This window comes from Acartia tonsa, chromosome 10 (genome assembly GCF_053477335.1).
Source record: "Acartia tonsa isolate MP-2025a chromosome 10, ASM5347733v1, whole genome shotgun sequence".
NCBI lineage: Eukaryota > Metazoa > Arthropoda > Copepoda > Calanoida > Acartiidae > Acartia > Acartia tonsa.
The window spans coordinates 12,820,646-12,838,491 of NC_137269.1; the positions used below are offsets into that span (position 1 = coordinate 12,820,646).

The 17,846-nt window shown below is 33.3% G+C and overlaps 2 protein-coding genes across 2 annotated transcripts; both read left to right on the forward strand.

Moving 5' to 3' along the window:
• The first annotated feature begins 96 nt into the window (after positions 1-96).
• Positions 97-4,426, forward strand: LOC145329433 (acyl carrier protein-like). The gene is made up of 6 exons (XM_080173549.1): positions 97-251; positions 826-898; positions 1,580-1,653; positions 1,922-1,984; positions 2,959-3,054; positions 3,663-4,426. Exons 1-6 carry the CDS (start codon positions 192-194, stop codon positions 3,744-3,746), a joined length of 450 nt encoding a protein of 149 aa, XP_080029675.1. The 5' UTR covers positions 97-191; the 3' UTR covers positions 3,747-4,426.
• A 3,471-nt stretch (positions 4,427-7,897) lies between these two features.
• On the forward strand, positions 7,898-12,932 carry LOC145329423 (uncharacterized). The gene is made up of 6 exons (XM_080173538.1): positions 7,898-7,990; positions 8,287-8,445; positions 9,219-9,295; positions 9,856-9,955; positions 12,161-12,269; positions 12,317-12,932. The coding sequence occupies exons 2-5, from the start codon at positions 8,287-8,289 to the stop codon at positions 12,227-12,229; spliced, it is 405 nt and encodes a 134-aa protein (XP_080029664.1). The 5' UTR covers positions 7,898-7,990; the 3' UTR covers positions 12,230-12,269; positions 12,317-12,932.
• The last annotated feature ends 4,914 nt before the right edge of the window (positions 12,933-17,846 follow it).

The window sequence follows — 17,846 nt, forward strand, 5'->3', positions numbered from 1 at the left end:
AAACTTTTGGGGTTCATATGGTCGAAATTTTATTTAAATTTGCTTGTTTGTAAAAAAAGCTTTTTTAACAAAGCTGAACTTAAAACAATTTTCCAAATATTTTACTTTAGTCGCATCATATATCCAGGTTCTATTATAAACAATAAACATGTTATTAAAACTTCAGAGTGCATCTTAAGAAATAATAAAGAATGTTTGCTGTGCGTGGAGCTCGTGTGTTCAGCCGACTAGCAGGAGCTTGGGCCGGTCAGGTAACCAATATTTAGAGTCATGGAAAGAATACAAAGTTTTTTCAGAAAAAAGGCAAAAATTACCTACCTAAGATTTACATGAGATAGGCTAGGCATATGAGCTAAAATCGATGTTAAGGTGTCTATAGAAGAAGCGCCATGGCATGCTTTACAAATAAATGAATACAAACTACGGTCTACCTCTGATATGTCAAGTACTTTAAACGAGTACCTTGCACTTTGTAGAGTAAGATGTCTGAAAATGTAGCTTTAAACGAGAAAAAATAGTTGTAATATCAGATATAGACCTACGTGCAGTGTCGAGTTTTTTTTGCAAAGCATGCCATGACGCTACTGTAGACACCTTAACATATATTCTAGCTCATGCATAGCCCATTCAATGTAAAATCTTAGGAAGGTAATTTCTGCCGTTTTCGTAAAAACTTTCTTTACTTGATCCAATTTTATTTTCCATCCTGTTCACAATTCTGTACCAAAATCTATGTAAAAGATTTAGATGACATTATGATATATCAAGTTCTTAATTCAATTGACAATACCTGCCAAAAAGTGACCACTAAAACTATTTGTATAGATGAAGATTGTAGAACATGTTCCTAAGCTGGCCGCAGTCAAACTTTTCCATGTTTTCAACACAGCTCAACAAGGTATTCCTTTTATTATTACTAGCAGCTACGCCCCTAAAGGCCTTTAGTGGCCCTTGGGGTGGTGGTAAGTTGACCCACCCCCCTCCCCAACACTTTCAAATTTGGTTTTAAAAAGAAAAGTTCATTAACAATTATTTTGGGAAGTGGGTATTTTTTCTAGGGGCGATTTATCTTGGGAGGGTGGTGGTACTCCCCAAACCCCAAAAGTTATAAACCTTCCCAGGATCTATTAGAAGCTGAACTGTTGTTGAAGAACCATATCTGTTGTCCGGTTACAGAAATCCTTCGGTACAGACACACAGATAGTCAGATGTCTCTCTGTCTGTAGTCGTAAGATCTCTCTAATCACTGCTGGACCAATTTGATTCTCATTTACAATAAAGCTAATTATATTTCCTATGATGATTTATAAATATTTTGGAGACTTATCGCTCCTGGATAAAATGATTATAGATTAATATAGCGTAATATTTTATGTCATTTCGAACAGGATACCGTAAGAAATTACTATTGAAACTTATATCTTTGATTTGATGTTAGCTAAGAATTGAAACAAATTTTACATAGAATGTTAATATTTCGCGACAAACAAAAACTGTTTTAATCTAATTATACATTTTTTTTTATAACCGTAGAAAGCTGTTTAAATCACGATGCGATAAACAACTATTATATTTTCAGGTTTACTTGTAAAGCCAGCCATGGGTCACCCTGCATGGAGAGATTTAACTGTGGTCAGATTTATGTCCACACAGGTGAACACTTATTTAAAGAGTTGCTACGATATATATTTATCATTTAATTGACCTCTTCCCCTCCCCCCACTTTTCATTTTTAATAATTCAAAAGAAAAAGTAGGAAAAATTTGGGGTGTTTTTTCTTTGGAGAAATGTTGTATTCTCCCACAACAATGTATACGTTTCAGAAGCTACATTGTTGAGGAGAACCATATCAGCGGTCAGGCATCCTCATCCTGTTACTTTACTGTCATCCATGTTGTAATATTATTCTGTATTTATTCAGGGAGATGTTGAGTCCAGAGTTTTAAATGTTTGCAAAGCTTTTGATAAAATTAGTGCAGATAAGGTAATTCATTTGTTTTTCAGGGATCTTAAGGGATAAGACAATGAACGGTTAATTGTTCACAGTCGAACAAACATATAGTGTAGTCTTATGGAAAAAAAAGATTTTAAAGCATAAAGAATTCCTATAAGAAATAGATCCAGCATATTAAAATTGTAATCTTACTTTTAACTTGCTGAAAAGTTTGGAGAAATCAGTTTTGTTTAGCTATTATGATTAGAACTCGTCTAAACATCAATTTTAAAAAAGTTTGGATTTTAAGAAGAAAACGATTGAAAAATGGCATTGCCATATATGGGTCAGGTTTAGACTTTTTTCTGGTTTTTCAAAGAATATATTTCAAAGGTAGATGTTCCTGAGGCTTACAGGCGGCTGTCGAGCCCCGGTTATAATTCAGTACTTGCCCAATTTTTAAAAGCGAAGCTTTTCTATAATTAGGGTCGGTCCGTCCGTCCGTACGTCCGTCCGAGATAGATAGCTTTTATTCGTTAATTTAGGCATGTTAAAATTGTCCTATCGATTTCAAACTTTGCATGATGATTCCTGTAGTAGTTGGGTACGATTTAGAAAGCGTAGCAACTCTATAATCATTACCAGAATGTCCGTACGTCCATTTTAAACATGTTGATTTTTCTACTTTTTTAACAACAAACTTTCAAGTGTTTTAATTATCCGTTTGATCTGATTTTTGGTATATTGATTCCTGGGACAACAAAGAAGAACATTATAAGCGAAGCAACTCTATAATCAAGTCCAAAAATGTAAGTATGTCCATAAACATTATCCTGTTTTTAAGCAGTTTTTCAACAAATTTACCTACAATTTTGATTCGACATTTATACATTTATGTTCCGATTTTTCAGTTCAGATACTATACAAGTGTTAATGTCCGTTTGTCCTACCGTTTCAGTGCTTCGCTTTTATGGATGTTGTCATCCTTGTTAATATTTAATTTAAAGAAATATTCACATTTTCAGGTTACTCTGAATGCCCACTTTATTAATGACCTCGGCTTGGACAGCTTAGACCATGTAGAAGTTATTATGGCCATTGAAGATGAATTTGGTTTTGAGGTGAGTTTTTTTTAGTAGCGATGCTACTTCATAATTTTATTTGTCCGCCTGTCCGTGACACTAGGGAAAAAAACGGTTTTCTTGGCTGATATTGAAGTTAGACAAATGAAATTTTCATTGAAGATTCTTAAGACGATATGCGCATTTATTGATGTCGTGTCTTTCATTTAGTTTTGCATACACTCTCTTTTCTTTGTTATGACAACTGAACATCTGTTGTATATCCCACTTTGCCCGTTTGTCCATTCCAGGATTTTTGGTGCATCACTACTTACAGAAGTTATCATCCTTGTTTAAAGTGCGAAGTATCACTGATAGACTTGAAATTTGACACCGCCATTTTTTCTCCCAATCACTAAGAAATATCGTATAAAATTGACATTAGGGGGAAGGGTTTTAAAATTCCGGTTAAAATCTATCACAAAATTACGTGAATTTAGGATGCTTCATATGGACATACTTACATGGAAACATTATGACAAGTTTGAAGTCGATAGGACAATTCTAACATGCCCGCATTAACAATAAGATCTACTGATGGAAATACGGGCTTACCTTAACATTATAAAAGCTTCGCTTTTTTGAAAAAACTAATATTATTTTTTTAGATTCCTGACGAACATGCTGAAAAGCTGATAACTCCGGAGCATATTGTCAAGTATATCATTGAATCACAGGATGCCAACCCTTGAACAACAACCTCCACCAGTTACAGCTTATTAACATAATATAATAAACATGGATACCTAGGGGATATGACATTTGAAGAAACTTAAACTGTGTTTAACCAGAAGAACCCTACTTTGATTTTTAAAGCAAATTTAATTCACTGGGATTGAAAATTATATGAGCTTTTTAGCCTTTTGAAAAAAGACAAAGTTTTTATTTTGTTTAAGAATTATCTTCAGATGTCATATCTCCTAGAACCAAATAATATTAATCCAAATAAAGCTTTCTTGTAAAGGGGTTTAAGATTTTTTTTAGCCATGATCATAAATTTAAACTAGTAAAAACTGGAAAAAAAATGAGACAGCTATTTCATTGAATATCCCATGAACATATAAATAACATGTATGATGAATATTAAAGGTTTAAATAATGTTCTTAGATGACAGATTTGAAATGCTCTCATATGTAATGAATTAACTGTCTTCTTTTTTGTTCTGTCTTTACTTAGAGGGGAAAGACAAATGTAAATAATTTTAGTCCATATTTCATCCAAGAAATGCACAATAAACTTTTTTTTAAATCCTCCAAAATATAATTTTGGATGTCACACTCTTATGTTGTAGTCCTGAATCTATTATTATTTTTGTACAGTTTCTTTTTGTACAATTTAGAGAAATAAACAATAAATGTGTTCAAAGATAAATATAAAGTTTTATTTTAGTAAAACAAATGACAACATCCATAAAAAGCAAAGCTTTAAAATAAGATGGCCGGACAAATGAACATTAACTCTAGTAGAGTTTCCGATCTTAATAAACAGGATATTAATTTATAAGTCTAAACAAAATTGTATACTGTTACATTGTTGCAAAATTGCTTAAATACGGGTTATTTTTTGGCCTCTGTTTTTAAGATGCTTAACATATAGAATTGTACCTTGATGTTTTAGGAATAATACAAAAAGTTTTTAAAATATTAATTAAAAATCAGCAAGCTGAAATTGATGTACTTACTGACTTTCTGATAATTATTTCTTTCAGCTATTAAATCGTACCTCACTGGAAATCTTCAAGCCAATTTGAAATCGATAGAACATTTCTTACATGCGTAATTTGACGATAAGAACGTAACGAACGGAGTGATCAAAATTTTAGAAAAGCTTTGATTTTAACAACGAAGTTTACATACAAAGTTAGCCGAGGTTTTTGTGTTGATGTTTTAAATGTCCAAAAAATTTGACACTTATTCGAGAAGGGTGTTTGTAGGAGGATGTGAGCTGCCGAGAAATTAAAACATCAAGAGTCGAGTGGTGTAATATTATAATAGGGTGTGAGGTTTATGAAAACTTAGTATAGACCTTCAGGTTTTAGGATAATGAACTGGCCCTTTGAACATTTTTGAGTAAATTAGTTTGAAGCATCGTAAAAAAATAAGTAGATCTAGGTTGTTAATCAGTAGGCTGGACAAATAAGAATATAGTGAAGGAACAATCTGGCTATATTATTGGTTAAAACATGTACATATTCTGGATTCAGACGGGCAGTTAATTTATCATTTTATTCATATGTCACTAGATAGGGGGGGGGGGGGGCGGGGGTTATTAGCAATTTCTTAAAGGGTGATTTCTCTTGGGAGGAAGGTGGTACCCTCCCCCAAAATATTTAAACATGGGTCCTGGGAGTAAACATTCCCAGGACCCATGCATGAGAAGCTACATTGTAAAGTTAAATTAAATCGTCCTAAAAAGTATTCGCTCGTATTATGGGAATTTTTATTTATTAGAATATATCGGATATAACAAAAAAAATGAAACAAAGGTGTTTGTCTGTTAGAATTTATAACAGATTATGTGGCCAGATTGACCCTCTAGATCTAATAAATCTATTGACTCACTTGAAATAGACTATAAAGAGGCGCTGAATAGAAAATTAATTGAGATGAACCAAGACAAAGAACAACTTATATGTAGAAATTTTCATAGCCGTATTAGTATTTGCAGTTCTATATAAAATTTTCCCTAGACGAGCTCAGGAAAAAAACGGCCTTCTTTATTTTAAATAAACTGAAAATAAAGGGGATGGGGATAGTTCCTTTGTATTTAACTCGTGTTAGTTTGATGCCCCGTGCCTTTGGCCTCTAGGGGCAAAAATGGAATTTATCTTATTTATATTTCATTTTACTATCTGCGAAAAGCTGTCTATAACACAATGTGACAATTCTACGAAGTTGTTAAGTTCAGAGTGTATCTATTTGACCAACGACCGTAGACTTTTTGAGCAACTTTTATCACTTATATAATACGGCGTTGGAGTACTGATTAGTTACAAGATAATCAAAACTAGAGTGACTACCTAATACCAGGGAGGAAGGGGACATTAGTCAGTAAATTACACTGTTACCCAAAGTTGGGTAATTTTATTTCTCGTATTCATTCGAATCCGGTGGATAGGAACCGGTTCTCATCCATACGAAAAAAAACTATGTCTAGCATCGTATTATATTCAGCTTTCTACGAATATAAAAAGCCCGTGCCTTCGGCACCTCGGGGCTAAAAAAAAACTGGTTTTAATCTTATAATTGTACATTCTATATCCAGAGAAAGCTGTTTATAATACGATGCGAAAAATAACTATTACTATCATTGGGGATGTTTATCAATTTTTCGTCCATTGTCTTATTCTTTGAGATTCCTGCTACCTAGTAGTTGATCTGAAAGTTGTTGAAAAGAATAGTGTAACAGCTAAATCTCTGTTCAAGCTTGCTGACTGTAGTGATATTGTAAAACTGTGCTAGAAAGACTATAAACCCTATGTCATACCACCACGATAAATTTAATGATATGGCTTAGGCAATAATGCCACTGGCATGATGTTTACTATTGTAAAAACGACGTGTTTTTTTCCGCGTTTTCTGAAATAATACTCGAAATAAAATTAATTTAGTCATTTTTAAGGCACTCGGTCTTAAGATGTTTCTCATCAAAGAGAGTCGTTTGCCATTTCTAGTGGCCATTTTCTCGGAAAGTGTCAATCTCCATCCCACGCGCAAATGGAAATTTTCTTCAATGTCAATACAAATCTTCCAATAAAGTTGTACACCGATCGAGCAAGGAGTTTATTTTAACATTCATGAAAATTAGTACATTTTTTTATAGGATTGAATTGAAAAAAACCTATATTTTATTCTTGTTGAATTTTAATTTTACTAATTTACTCACTTATTAGTAAAAATAAAAAAAAAACATTTTAAAATTGGTTTTTAAAAAGTTTAGAGTAGGAATTTTAAAAATCAACTTAAAACGATTCCTTATCGCACCAAAATCGCGTAATTCATTATAATATTGGTTCTTGTAAGTGATTTTTTCCAGCAAAAGCATAAATTATCTGTTGCCTATTATCTGGTTTTATTGTAGGATACAGGGATAGGACATTGGACAACAATTTATTCTGTATCTGGTAAATTGTGATTTTTGCGACGAAGAAGCGAGGATTGGTTTAAATTAAGGGGGGGGGGGGGGATATCAACAACCCCCTAAATCTTATAAATTTTGTGTTTACCAGGGGCTGCTATTCAAACAATGAATACCGATAAATAATGCCGCAAAATTGAATATTTGTTGGGGTAAGGTTGGAGTAAAACAGGTTGTTTTTTACGTAACTGGTGGGGAGTAGGTAAGAAGGGGAGAAAAAGAGAATGGGGTTTGTTGAAATTTTCCTTTAGATTTGTTTTTCAGAATCACCTTCTCTTCTCGCTGGTATTTACCTGTCTCAACCCCTGTTGATCACTGACTCCCCCCCCCCCCTCTACTTCATAACATAAATTGAAAAGAGATTTTTTTCTAAATGTCTAAATCTAAAGGGGACCCTGCGGGGCCTATGCCAGCGGTGCTCTAACCCAGCTCTTAAGTAAAACGTAAAACTTCCCCCAACCTCCTTATTTTCAATTTAGTAAAAAAATAAGGGGGGGGGGGGGTATCTGTGCTCAACTGCAACTTAGTGTAAAAGCACATAAATTTTATGTTTCTTACGGTTACCTAAATCCCTGCTGACTTTTATCATTCAAGATAATTTTGCGTCAATGATGAAAGCCAATTTCTAATAATATTTCCATGCATATAATAACAGTGCATTATATGGCCTTAAATCAAACATTCTTCTGAAATAATATTGTTTTCAGTAGTTTAAGATAATGTAAATGAGAAGAAAGCATTAAAATAGTTGAATTTCTAATTTGTCAGTCTAGTTAGGGTTTTCAATCTTCAAACAAGGTCTGTTTTGAAAATTTCCTTTCTATTGTTGAAAATATGAAATAAATTTCTCTGTGCTTTAAAAAAGAAGTTCACCATTATAAAAGCTAATTTTATAACATCAATAAAAGTCCTACTTATGCATTTTGTTTTTATATTACTGAAAACAAATTTCCAGTTTCTAAACCTGGTTCAAATATGGCAATCCCTCTTCTGTAAATAATTTTACAAGACTGCCGAGCCATGTTTTTTTCTCTCTATTGACAACAATTTCATTTTGATTTGTCAAAGATAAATTTATCATATTTAAATTTTAGATGAGGCATCACTTAATATCCTTGGCTGTTTTAGCTGCCTTTATTACTATAACCAGCTGTCAGCTGCCGCCTTGTCCCAGCGGTGGAACAGCCAGCTGTACCTGCGGGGATGGATCTCAACCTGACACCTCCAAGTTTCCACCTTGTGATCTTTCTAAGGTTTGAATCAATATTCATGGTTAAAGCATTAGAGTAAAACACTAGATGGGGAAGGGGTTAGATAACTGTATTTAAAGAGTTAAAGACTCTAGGGGGCTAGGTGTCGCTTCGGGTACTAGACCTCTCTCCACGCACCTTGGAACATACATACAATACTTATGATTGCGGTGTAAAGCGTCCAATCACCCATCAGACAACCAACTCTCTGAGATGCACGACCTTTGTCTGAGAAGTCCCAACTGTGCATGGTAGCGAGTTGTGCCTGTTTTGGGCCAAGGCATTCCCCCCACTCTAACTATTTACGTCGCGCATCTGACATAGTAGCAGTGGGATAGATAACTGTATTTCCCTCGCAATGACCTTGTACCAACTCTCAATTGGGTCTTTGAAAATCGACAAATGGTGTCGATAATATTAACACAGCCAAGTGGCAGAAAAACAATTTGCTAGCACACTATAAAGGTCATTGGTAAAGGGTGGAAGGTAGTTATATTTCTCTACTATAGATATGTTGTTAAATCCATCTAATGGTTTCTGTCATTTGTAATGTTTTCTTTTAATGTCCAAACTTTTCATCATTTGGAATGTTTATCAATGTGCGGTGTATTGTCTTATCACTTAAAATATTGCTACCAGAAACTTACATCTACCATGTATAGCTTAATTTTATAATTTCATCATAACAATAGTCCAATGGTGTTTTTTTATGTTAAAAAATTGTGATCAATTATTGAATAAAAAAAAATACAAGTATTACACTCTGAACTTTTCAGGGAAGGCCCAAGTGTTCCTGTCCAAATGGAGGTGAAATAGAGAAACCAAAACGGGTAAAACCTTGCAGCCAGGGAAGGTAAGGTTAAGGGTTTCATTCTATTATACTCTATTAACTTATTTCTATAATAGCGGCTACGCCACTAGAGGCCTCTAGGGGAGGATCGGGAGTCGAACCTTCCCCACTTTCAATTTTAGTTTTGAAAATAAAAAATAGAAATAAATATTCTTTTTATTGGAAAGTTTTTATAGTGGTTATTCATCTTGAGAAAAGGTTGGTACTCACCCAAAATAGTGAATAACATTCCCAGGACGTATGAGAAGCTACACTGCAAGGGAGAACCATATCGGTTCAGCTTTCAGTTAAATTCTTTGTTAAAAAGAGACAGAGAGACATCTTGTTACTTTCATATACTTTTGAGCTGCTTTATAATTCCCCAGATCATTGATCGCATCTAATCTGTAAATAACTAATTGTTTACCCGTCTGATCATCTTGTTTTCAAGGATTGATGATGATATAAATATTTGAAATATAAAATGTAAATAACCTAGATCATAAAAGATAAGAAAATTAGAACATTTGACAGACATCCTGTTACCTATATTGATCCATCCATCAATTAATGTATGTATTTAGACCTGCCTGTTCTGATGATACAGCAGTGCCGTGGCAGCTGAGCTGTGAGGACGGCAGCCAGCCCAGCGCACAACCCGGTCAACCACCAAAATGCGCTAGTGTAAGTAACATAATCAAGTTTTATTAAGAATAATTTAAATTTTAAGCACATATAGGATTTTGTTACCTGCTGCCAAAAAATTCTTACAAAAAATTGAAATGATGAAAAAAGAATTATTTAATTTTTTGTATGTTTCATAAAAACATAAAACACTTATAAAATAGTAAAAAATGTAACATTTTACTATTAATTTTTGCTGTTTTGATGGGGTCATAAACAGTTTAAGGTGACCAATAATTTTGAAGTTGGAATTGCCTTTTAATGATTTTTGTTAAATACAGGGTTAGGGCCTTTAGCTAACAATTTTATAGTTTCTCAAATTAAAAAGGATACAAAATCCTGTGTTGTTTAGAAATACATACAGGGTGGGGCAAATAAGACCGGACAAATTCTAACTTCTAAAGAAATGAACATAAAATCATCAATTTTAAAGATTTTATTGAACTTTAAAAACTGGCATGCAAAATAGGTATATGACTATTAGATTATTTAATAAAATCGCCGCCAGCCTTAATCACCACCTCTACCCGCCTCCTCAACCGCCGGCAGGTCCAGGTCAAAATGTACCTGTCCAAGCTGGCGTAGTTCTCCTTGATAGTGGCAATGAGGGATGTCTTTGTGGTATGGGCACGTCTATTGGTGCATGCTTCAAAGTAGCCCCAGGCCCAAAAGGCTATTGAATTAAGATCGGGCTGCTGAAAGCCACATTTCCTTAGGAACGTGAGTATCCGCAGGATCCAAATTCACCCAACTTTCAAGCTACCCTTATACACGGAGGCTCTTATTTGGACCACAGTTGAGCTAGCACGACGTTCTTTACCTTTTTGGAAATGGCATGAAGTTTCAGCTAGGGTTGTCAGCGCAACCCATAGTCTAGAATGAGGTTTTAAGTTCAATATGGGTCCCTGGAGTCAAGAACCTAGAAATTTTCACGAATTTTCACGGTTTTTGACTTTTTTTACATCTAAAAATCTGCCCTGTTTCACTTTGCTGGAGTTCTACGGCCAAGCCATTTCAGATAGAGAGCTCTAGTCTTTTCTAGTGTCTTACTTATGTATCTAACAGTATCCCCAGCAAGTTGCATAACTCTACCTCACCTACAGATAGGCTGAGGTCAGATTTAGTGGGCCCTAGTCGAGAATCCAGATTAAACCACCGCGCCGGCCCATTTGGAATCTGCCTTGTTGAACATATGCGCGGCCAGCTCGTTGTACATGTCCATCTTCGTCCAAAGATTTTTTTTGTGCTAAAAGGTCATTACCTAAGCTTTTTATAGTGTGGTCAAACGTCCTGATTGGTTAAGTAGTTTTGGCGCTATGGTCGTTTAAAGTTTGTCCGGTCTTATTTGCCCCACCCTGTATTTCAGTGGAGGTCAAGATTAATTCCGACTGTAAACTTTCTAAACTTATCCTTTGATTTTTAAAGGAAAACATACTCCCTTTCATGTATTTTGTTAAAGGAAACAAAATATTTTTATAAGGAGTATTATAATGTTATAATAATAATATATGTCTTTCTTGAAATATGCAGTGTTTATCTACTCAATAGATATAGTAGATCTAGATGGTCAATCTGGACCAAAATTTCTAGCTAACAAACGGCTGGCAGTACTGTCATTTCATAAGATCTAGAATTGAAATGTCTAAAAAAACAAGAAATAGTTGAAAATTAAAAATTCACAGGAATGGCACAGCAAACAAAATATGTAATTTTTTTGTGTGCTGTGCTTTTCTTGTCCTTTTTTAGCAATTGGCTATTACAGTTTTTTATTCCTTTTATTTCCACTTCTAATGTATGCCCACAGAGACTGTGCTGCCAGCCGTTTGGGTGCCAGCTGCATTTAAAGTTATTTAGTCAAACAATAACCTTGGAATTTGTTGTTGGTCTGTTAATTGTTCAACAATTATATATTCTAGAAAAACAAGTTTTGAGGTATAATTTGTTAAAAACGACGAGAAAAGGTACAAATCGCCTGAAGTTAATGATGAAATTAAGATATTGATTATCAATTTCTGTCAAGGGTAAGTGGGTCAAAGCAAGCAATACTTTTGTTCCCTTAAAAAAACACAATTTATAAATTAAAATATCCCAGCAGGGAAAGGGATCATGGATTCCAAAGGAGAATTGCTGGTCTAAAAATGAATTTGAGTTAAAGACAAACTATAATGTTTAAGTATTTTTGTTATTTATCTATCCTATTTTCAGGGCAACTTATTGTGTATGAATGGAGAACCTTTATTATGTCCGGATGGAGCCATACCATTTTCTAGTTAATCCTCATACAGAACCTTTATTATGTCCGGATGGAGCCATATCATTTTCAAGATAATCCTCATACAGAATGGTCCGAATGGAGCCATGCCATTTTCTAGATAATCCTCATACAGAACCTTTATTATGTCCGAATGGAGCCATATCATTTTCTAAATAATCCTCATACAATTATCATATTTTCTAGAATAATACGGTAAATGGAAAATAATTTAGCATTATTGTATATTTTATTTTTCTGTCTGTCATTCCGTGTAATTTACTTGGTCCTTTTGACTGTCAGTCAAGCTACAAAAAATTTTAAACCCTTACTCAGATTTTTTGTAATTTTTAACCTTCTAAATATATTTTTGGATCAAAGATACTCTATAATTCAATTAGTTTGTCTGTCGGTCTGTCCATAACTCCAAGGGAGAAATGGGCTTATCGGCTGCTATTTAAGGTTAAGAGAATACAGAATACAGCTTACTGTAGTCCATTGGTTTATCGGCCACTAAAAAGTATCTAAATTTAAATTTGTTTGCTAAGTTTCTTGATTTTCTAGTACTGATTTTACATATTGTCTCTCTTCTATGAAGTTAAACTCACTTCGTCGGTTTGTCCGTCTAAATTCCTTTATGATCACTACTTATAGGTTGTAAATATTGTAATATATGTTGGACATTGTAATAATCTTTATCAAAAATAAATATATATATTAAAATTACCTTTATTATGATGTATTTTTTATTTTATGTTTTTTAAATCAAAACTTAACAAGTTATCTCGTAGCACAGTAATAAGAAAATTCATTTAATATAATCTTTGTAGGTATTGTTAACCCTTAACGGTTGGGGGGGAGGGGCGTTGAAAGGCGAAAAAAGTAAGTAAATTTGTTAAAAACTGCTGAAATACAGGATAATGTTTAAGGACATACTTACACTTTTAGGACATGCTTATAGAGATGCTTTGCTTATAACATTGTACTTTGTTGTCCTAGGAATCAGTATTTCAAAAATCAAATCAATCGGATAAGAATATCACATACAAATTTGTTTTTAAAAAAGTTAAAAATCGACATGTTTAAAATGGACGTACGGATATTCTGCTATTGATTATAGAGTTACTACGATTTCTACTTTGTACCTAACTACCACAATAATCACAGAAAAAATGTGCAAATTAAATAAGTTTTCCTCCCATTTAAAATATTTCCGCCCATTTTTTTATCAGAGCGAAGCTATTCTATAATTCGGGACAAATTAGGCATGTTAGAATTTTCCAATACATTTTAATCTTGGCAATATGGTATATATCAATTATTAACTAATATCAAGTCCGCCTGTCCATTTAAAATATTTTGTTTTTACCTTTTGTTAAAATTTTTTTTATTAATAATTCCTAGGAAGATTAGGCTCTATGTTAAAACCAATTCCATATCCTTTAGGGGAGTTCAGGGGGAAAAAGCCTCAAACCATTATAAGACATTTGTTAAGTTTCACTGAATTAATTCAGACCAGAAATTTCCGAGATCTTTAGCTTCAAACAAAAAAAATAACGTTTCCTTTATATTATAGGATAGTGCTCTACAAAAAAAACATTAAATTGCTATTTTATAATATGCCTACTATATTTGGCAATAAAAAGAACGAGAGAATGATATATATTATAGTTATAAATTTTAGATAAAATCTTAACAATCGCCTGAAATTATCTTAAGAAAGTTAAAAATAGAATAAAGTTCGTTAAGATTATTTACAATGAACGCAAACCTTATTATTTATAATTTTGATAACAAACGTCTTGGCGGAAAATTTCGGACAATTAGAGTCATCCAAAATAGTTTAGAAAAATAGATTTTCCAAATATGTAATTTTCAGAATGACTACGAAACCGATTAATATCCGCTGTTCTCAGACATATTGAAAAATCGTTAATAGCATCGTATTACAGACAATTTTCCACTAATACTAAAATAAAAATCATAATTTTTCTCGTATTCATTCGAATCCGGTGGATAGGAACCGGTTCTCATCCATACGAAAAAATTATGTCTATCATCGTATTATATCGGCACCTCGGGTCTAAAAAAAACTGGTTATAATCTTATAATTGTACATTCTATATCAGCGGAAAGCTGTTTATAATACGATGCGAGAAATAACTATTCTTTTTAACTTCCTCGGTAAGAGGTCTATAATACGATGCAATAAATAACTATTCTAAACCCAAAGCTTTTCTATAATTAGGATCGGTCAGTCCGTCCACTTTTCATTTTAGTTTAATAAATTTTTCGTAGGGGGTCTTTTTCAGGTACGATTTCCCTTAGAGGGTGAAATCGCCCTCGCCCCAGTTAGTTATAAAACTTTGCTAGACCTATGACAAGCTCCACTGAAAAGAAGAATCAAATAGGTCCAGCGGTTAGCAAGGTACATTCTGCTACTTTTACATAAGCATGTCTATTTTTCTATGAAAACCAAGTAATCATTATTGACCGAACTGACCCGCTCTTGTCCATTTAAATCTTTAATAATAATTGGATAAAGTTGCGGGTTAATTACAGGTAAATTACAGGGATATTGGGGATGAGACAATGGACAATAAATTGATAGACGTATTCATTGGTGATAATGGTTATTTCTCGCATCGTATTATAAACGGCTTTCCGCGGTTATAGAATGTACAATTATAAGATTAAAAATAGTTTTTTTAGCCCCGAGGTGCCGTAGGCACCCCCAAATTTGTTTTCATTTTACCCCCCCCATTTAAAATTTACCCCTACCCTGGGGGTGCCGTAGGCACCCCCAACCATTTAGGAGGGGGTATTTATCCCCCCCAAACAATTTGGGGGGGGTAAATACCCCCCCCCCAAAATAAAAAATCTCTAATAAAAAAAATTTTTGCGCGCTTCGCGCGCATTTTTAATACTATATATCTAATAAAATTTAAATTCCCCCCCCAAAAAAAATTTTACCCCGGGGGTAAATTTTGGGGGGGTAAACTAAATTTACCCCTGCCAACATATTTCAGGGGGGGTAATTACCCCCCCAAGCAAATTTTACCCCCGGGGTAAAAATTTTGGGGGGGGTAAAAAACATTTGCGGCGCGCTTCGCGCGCCATTTTACCCCCCCCAAAAACGAATTACCCCCCTATTAAAAAATTTTTACCCCCCCCCAAAAAAAAACTTGGACGCCCCTGGGTTCCTATCCATCGGATTCGAATGAATACGAGAAATAATACTACGGTTTTTACTCTCAGTTTGTAATCAACCAGATAAAATTTAACAAAAGTACCCAAAGTTTTTGAGCTAACGAATAAAATAAAGTGCTCATAAAACTTTGGGTACCAGTGTAATGTATAGTCCAATGTTCTTTTCTTCCCTGGTTAAAGTAAAGTTTTATTGAACATGACAGTTCAGTATTTTCTTGGATGGTGTCCTTAAATAACACAGATATTTTTTTTTAAATAGCGAAACTTTTAAAAATCTCCATTCTGAGACATTGCTTGTTCTTTTAGCGGTTGTCGTTTGACGGCTTCAGCTGCAGATTGTCTGTATATCAATCTGTCTGATCATGAAGTATGTTATATGTTCATGTTTTTTTAGTTCCTAGCATCTTGGTGAGGGAGGACAGTAAAATAGTCTATAACCACCCCATAACTTTAATTTAGAAATAGAATATCTCAACTGTTCATTGCTGTATGTGAAACTTACCTCTTCTAGAAAAATGTAAATAAAAACCATGTTGGTCCAGTGGTTAGTGAGATACATCGCTACACACAGACCAGGCATATATCACGTTACTTTTATATATAGATTATCAAAGACATTCAAGAAAGCTTCATTTAATTGATTAACCTTGGTATTTAACCGTTCTGGAGGTCTTACACATCATTCTTGAAGACACAAGCCTCTGTAAGAAAACTAAATTTATTTGCTAAATTCTAGATTATAAATTTGGTTATTTTGTAGGACGTACTTTCTTGAATCTTGATTATTTCAAGATGTTTGGTTGGTTATAATTAGAATAACGGGGGGGAGGGGGGTTTCAAACCTTAGAAGGAGGAAAGGATTAAGGGGGGAGGTAAGGTAAAGGTGGTTCTATGGTTATTTTACATTAAGGGATATGACAATAGACGATAAATCAATGTACACCCACAATTATGACAAACAAAATATTCTGTAGATTAAAGTTATTGGTGGAAAAGTTTTTGACGTTGTTAATTTGTACCACCCAATACAATACAATCCCCAAAGATTTAAAGCCAAAAAATGTATTTCTCTTCAACTTTATAACTTACAGTCCAATACTTCCCCCCCCCCCTCTCCCTATTATTACCAGATGTAGAAGTGTTAATATGAAATTAATATTATTAAAAAGTAATAAAAAGACAGCTTTCTGTGGATAGCAAAAGAAAAATTATAAGATTTATCAAAGATTTGTTAGCCTCGAGGGGCTAAAGGCCCGGGTCAACAAAACTGGTATTAATTTAATGATTTTTATTTTATTTTTCGTTATAAATTGCCTATAATTTGATGCGATACATAATTTTTCAGTATGGCTCACAGACAGTCATATTATTTGGTTTCGAAGCACACTGAAAATATTTTAGTGATTTTAAGACGTTGATATATTTATTTAGTTTTTACTAAAACAATGCAATAAAATAAGGTTTTAAAAGAAAAAAAAGCAAATAACTTTATAATTGTGAGCTTAAAATTTTTTAGTCTTTTTATTTGAAAAATATCTCAGAAATTTGCGGACCCAATAAGTTGTACTTTTCAGTGGAGCTCACTAAATGTCTTTGAGTTGCTTTAGTCTATATTCCTGACACCCTCCGCCCTCCACTAGAGTGAAGCAATTAGTGCTTTAAAGGTGACTTTAAGGTCTTTAGCTACGTAGCTGTTTTACAATCTAAATATATGTTTTAAACTTTATTCAAATCGGTTTAGAAGTTAGTGAGATCTTAACGTACAAACAAAAAAGCTTAAAACTTTGTAAAAAGAACTAAAGTTTAGATTTATATGTCATTGAATATCAAACAAGGATGACAACAACCGTAAAACATTTATAGAGAGAAATTACAGCTAATTAAAAAAAAACATAAATTCATTATTCAAATTTGGACCACAAAAGATGTAAATTGTCTTAAAACCTGATTATGGGCGTACTGAACATTTCAAAGACGTAATTATACAGATCTTAAGCTTATTTCATTATTCTTAATCTGTTTAGGAATTACAATATTAAAATCAATTTCATAGGCAACGATAAAAAAAGTCTCTTGGTTTATTAATTATTCTGTTAATAAAAAATAATTTGAATTAAAATATCTATTTCTTAAATTACTAAAAGGTTTATTCTTCAAAATTCTAAACTTACGATTTATATTGGAAGTTACAAATATAATGGTAATCGCCTCCCACCCCCCCGCCCCCCCACTAATTTTTACCCCATTTTAATAGTACCATTACAAATTATTATTTCAAGACGTTCAATCAAACCTAAAAATAGCCAACTTATTTGAAAGGGCATTTACACTTTTCAGGGATGTTTTTTTTTACTTTAAAAAAAATTTCAAAAACAAATATTTTATAAAAAATATTTGTTTCTGTTTAATTTTTTTTGAAAAGAAACAAAG

Excerpts from the sequence above, each read along its gene's own strand:
- LOC145329433 (XM_080173549.1), top strand. The coding sequence starts at position 192 with ATGTTTGCTGTGCGTGGAGCTCGTGTGTTCAGCCGACTAGCAGGAGCT. Across the intron at positions 1,654-1,921 it reads TCAGATTTATGTCCACACAG|GGAGATGTTGAGTCCAGAGT; the intron begins GTGAACACTTAT and ends GTATTTATTCAG. Across the intron at positions 1,985-2,958 it reads ATAAAATTAGTGCAGATAAG|GTTACTCTGAATGCCCACTT; the intron begins GTAATTCATTTG and ends TCACATTTTCAG.
- LOC145329423 (XM_080173538.1), top strand. The coding sequence starts at position 8,287 with ATGAGGCATCACTTAATATCCTTGGCTGTTTTAGCTGCCTTTATTACT. Across the intron at positions 8,446-9,218 it reads CACCTTGTGATCTTTCTAAG|GGAAGGCCCAAGTGTTCCTG; the intron begins GTTTGAATCAAT and ends TGAACTTTTCAG. Across the intron at positions 9,956-12,160 it reads AACCACCAAAATGCGCTAGT|GGCAACTTATTGTGTATGAA; the intron begins GTAAGTAACATA and ends TCCTATTTTCAG.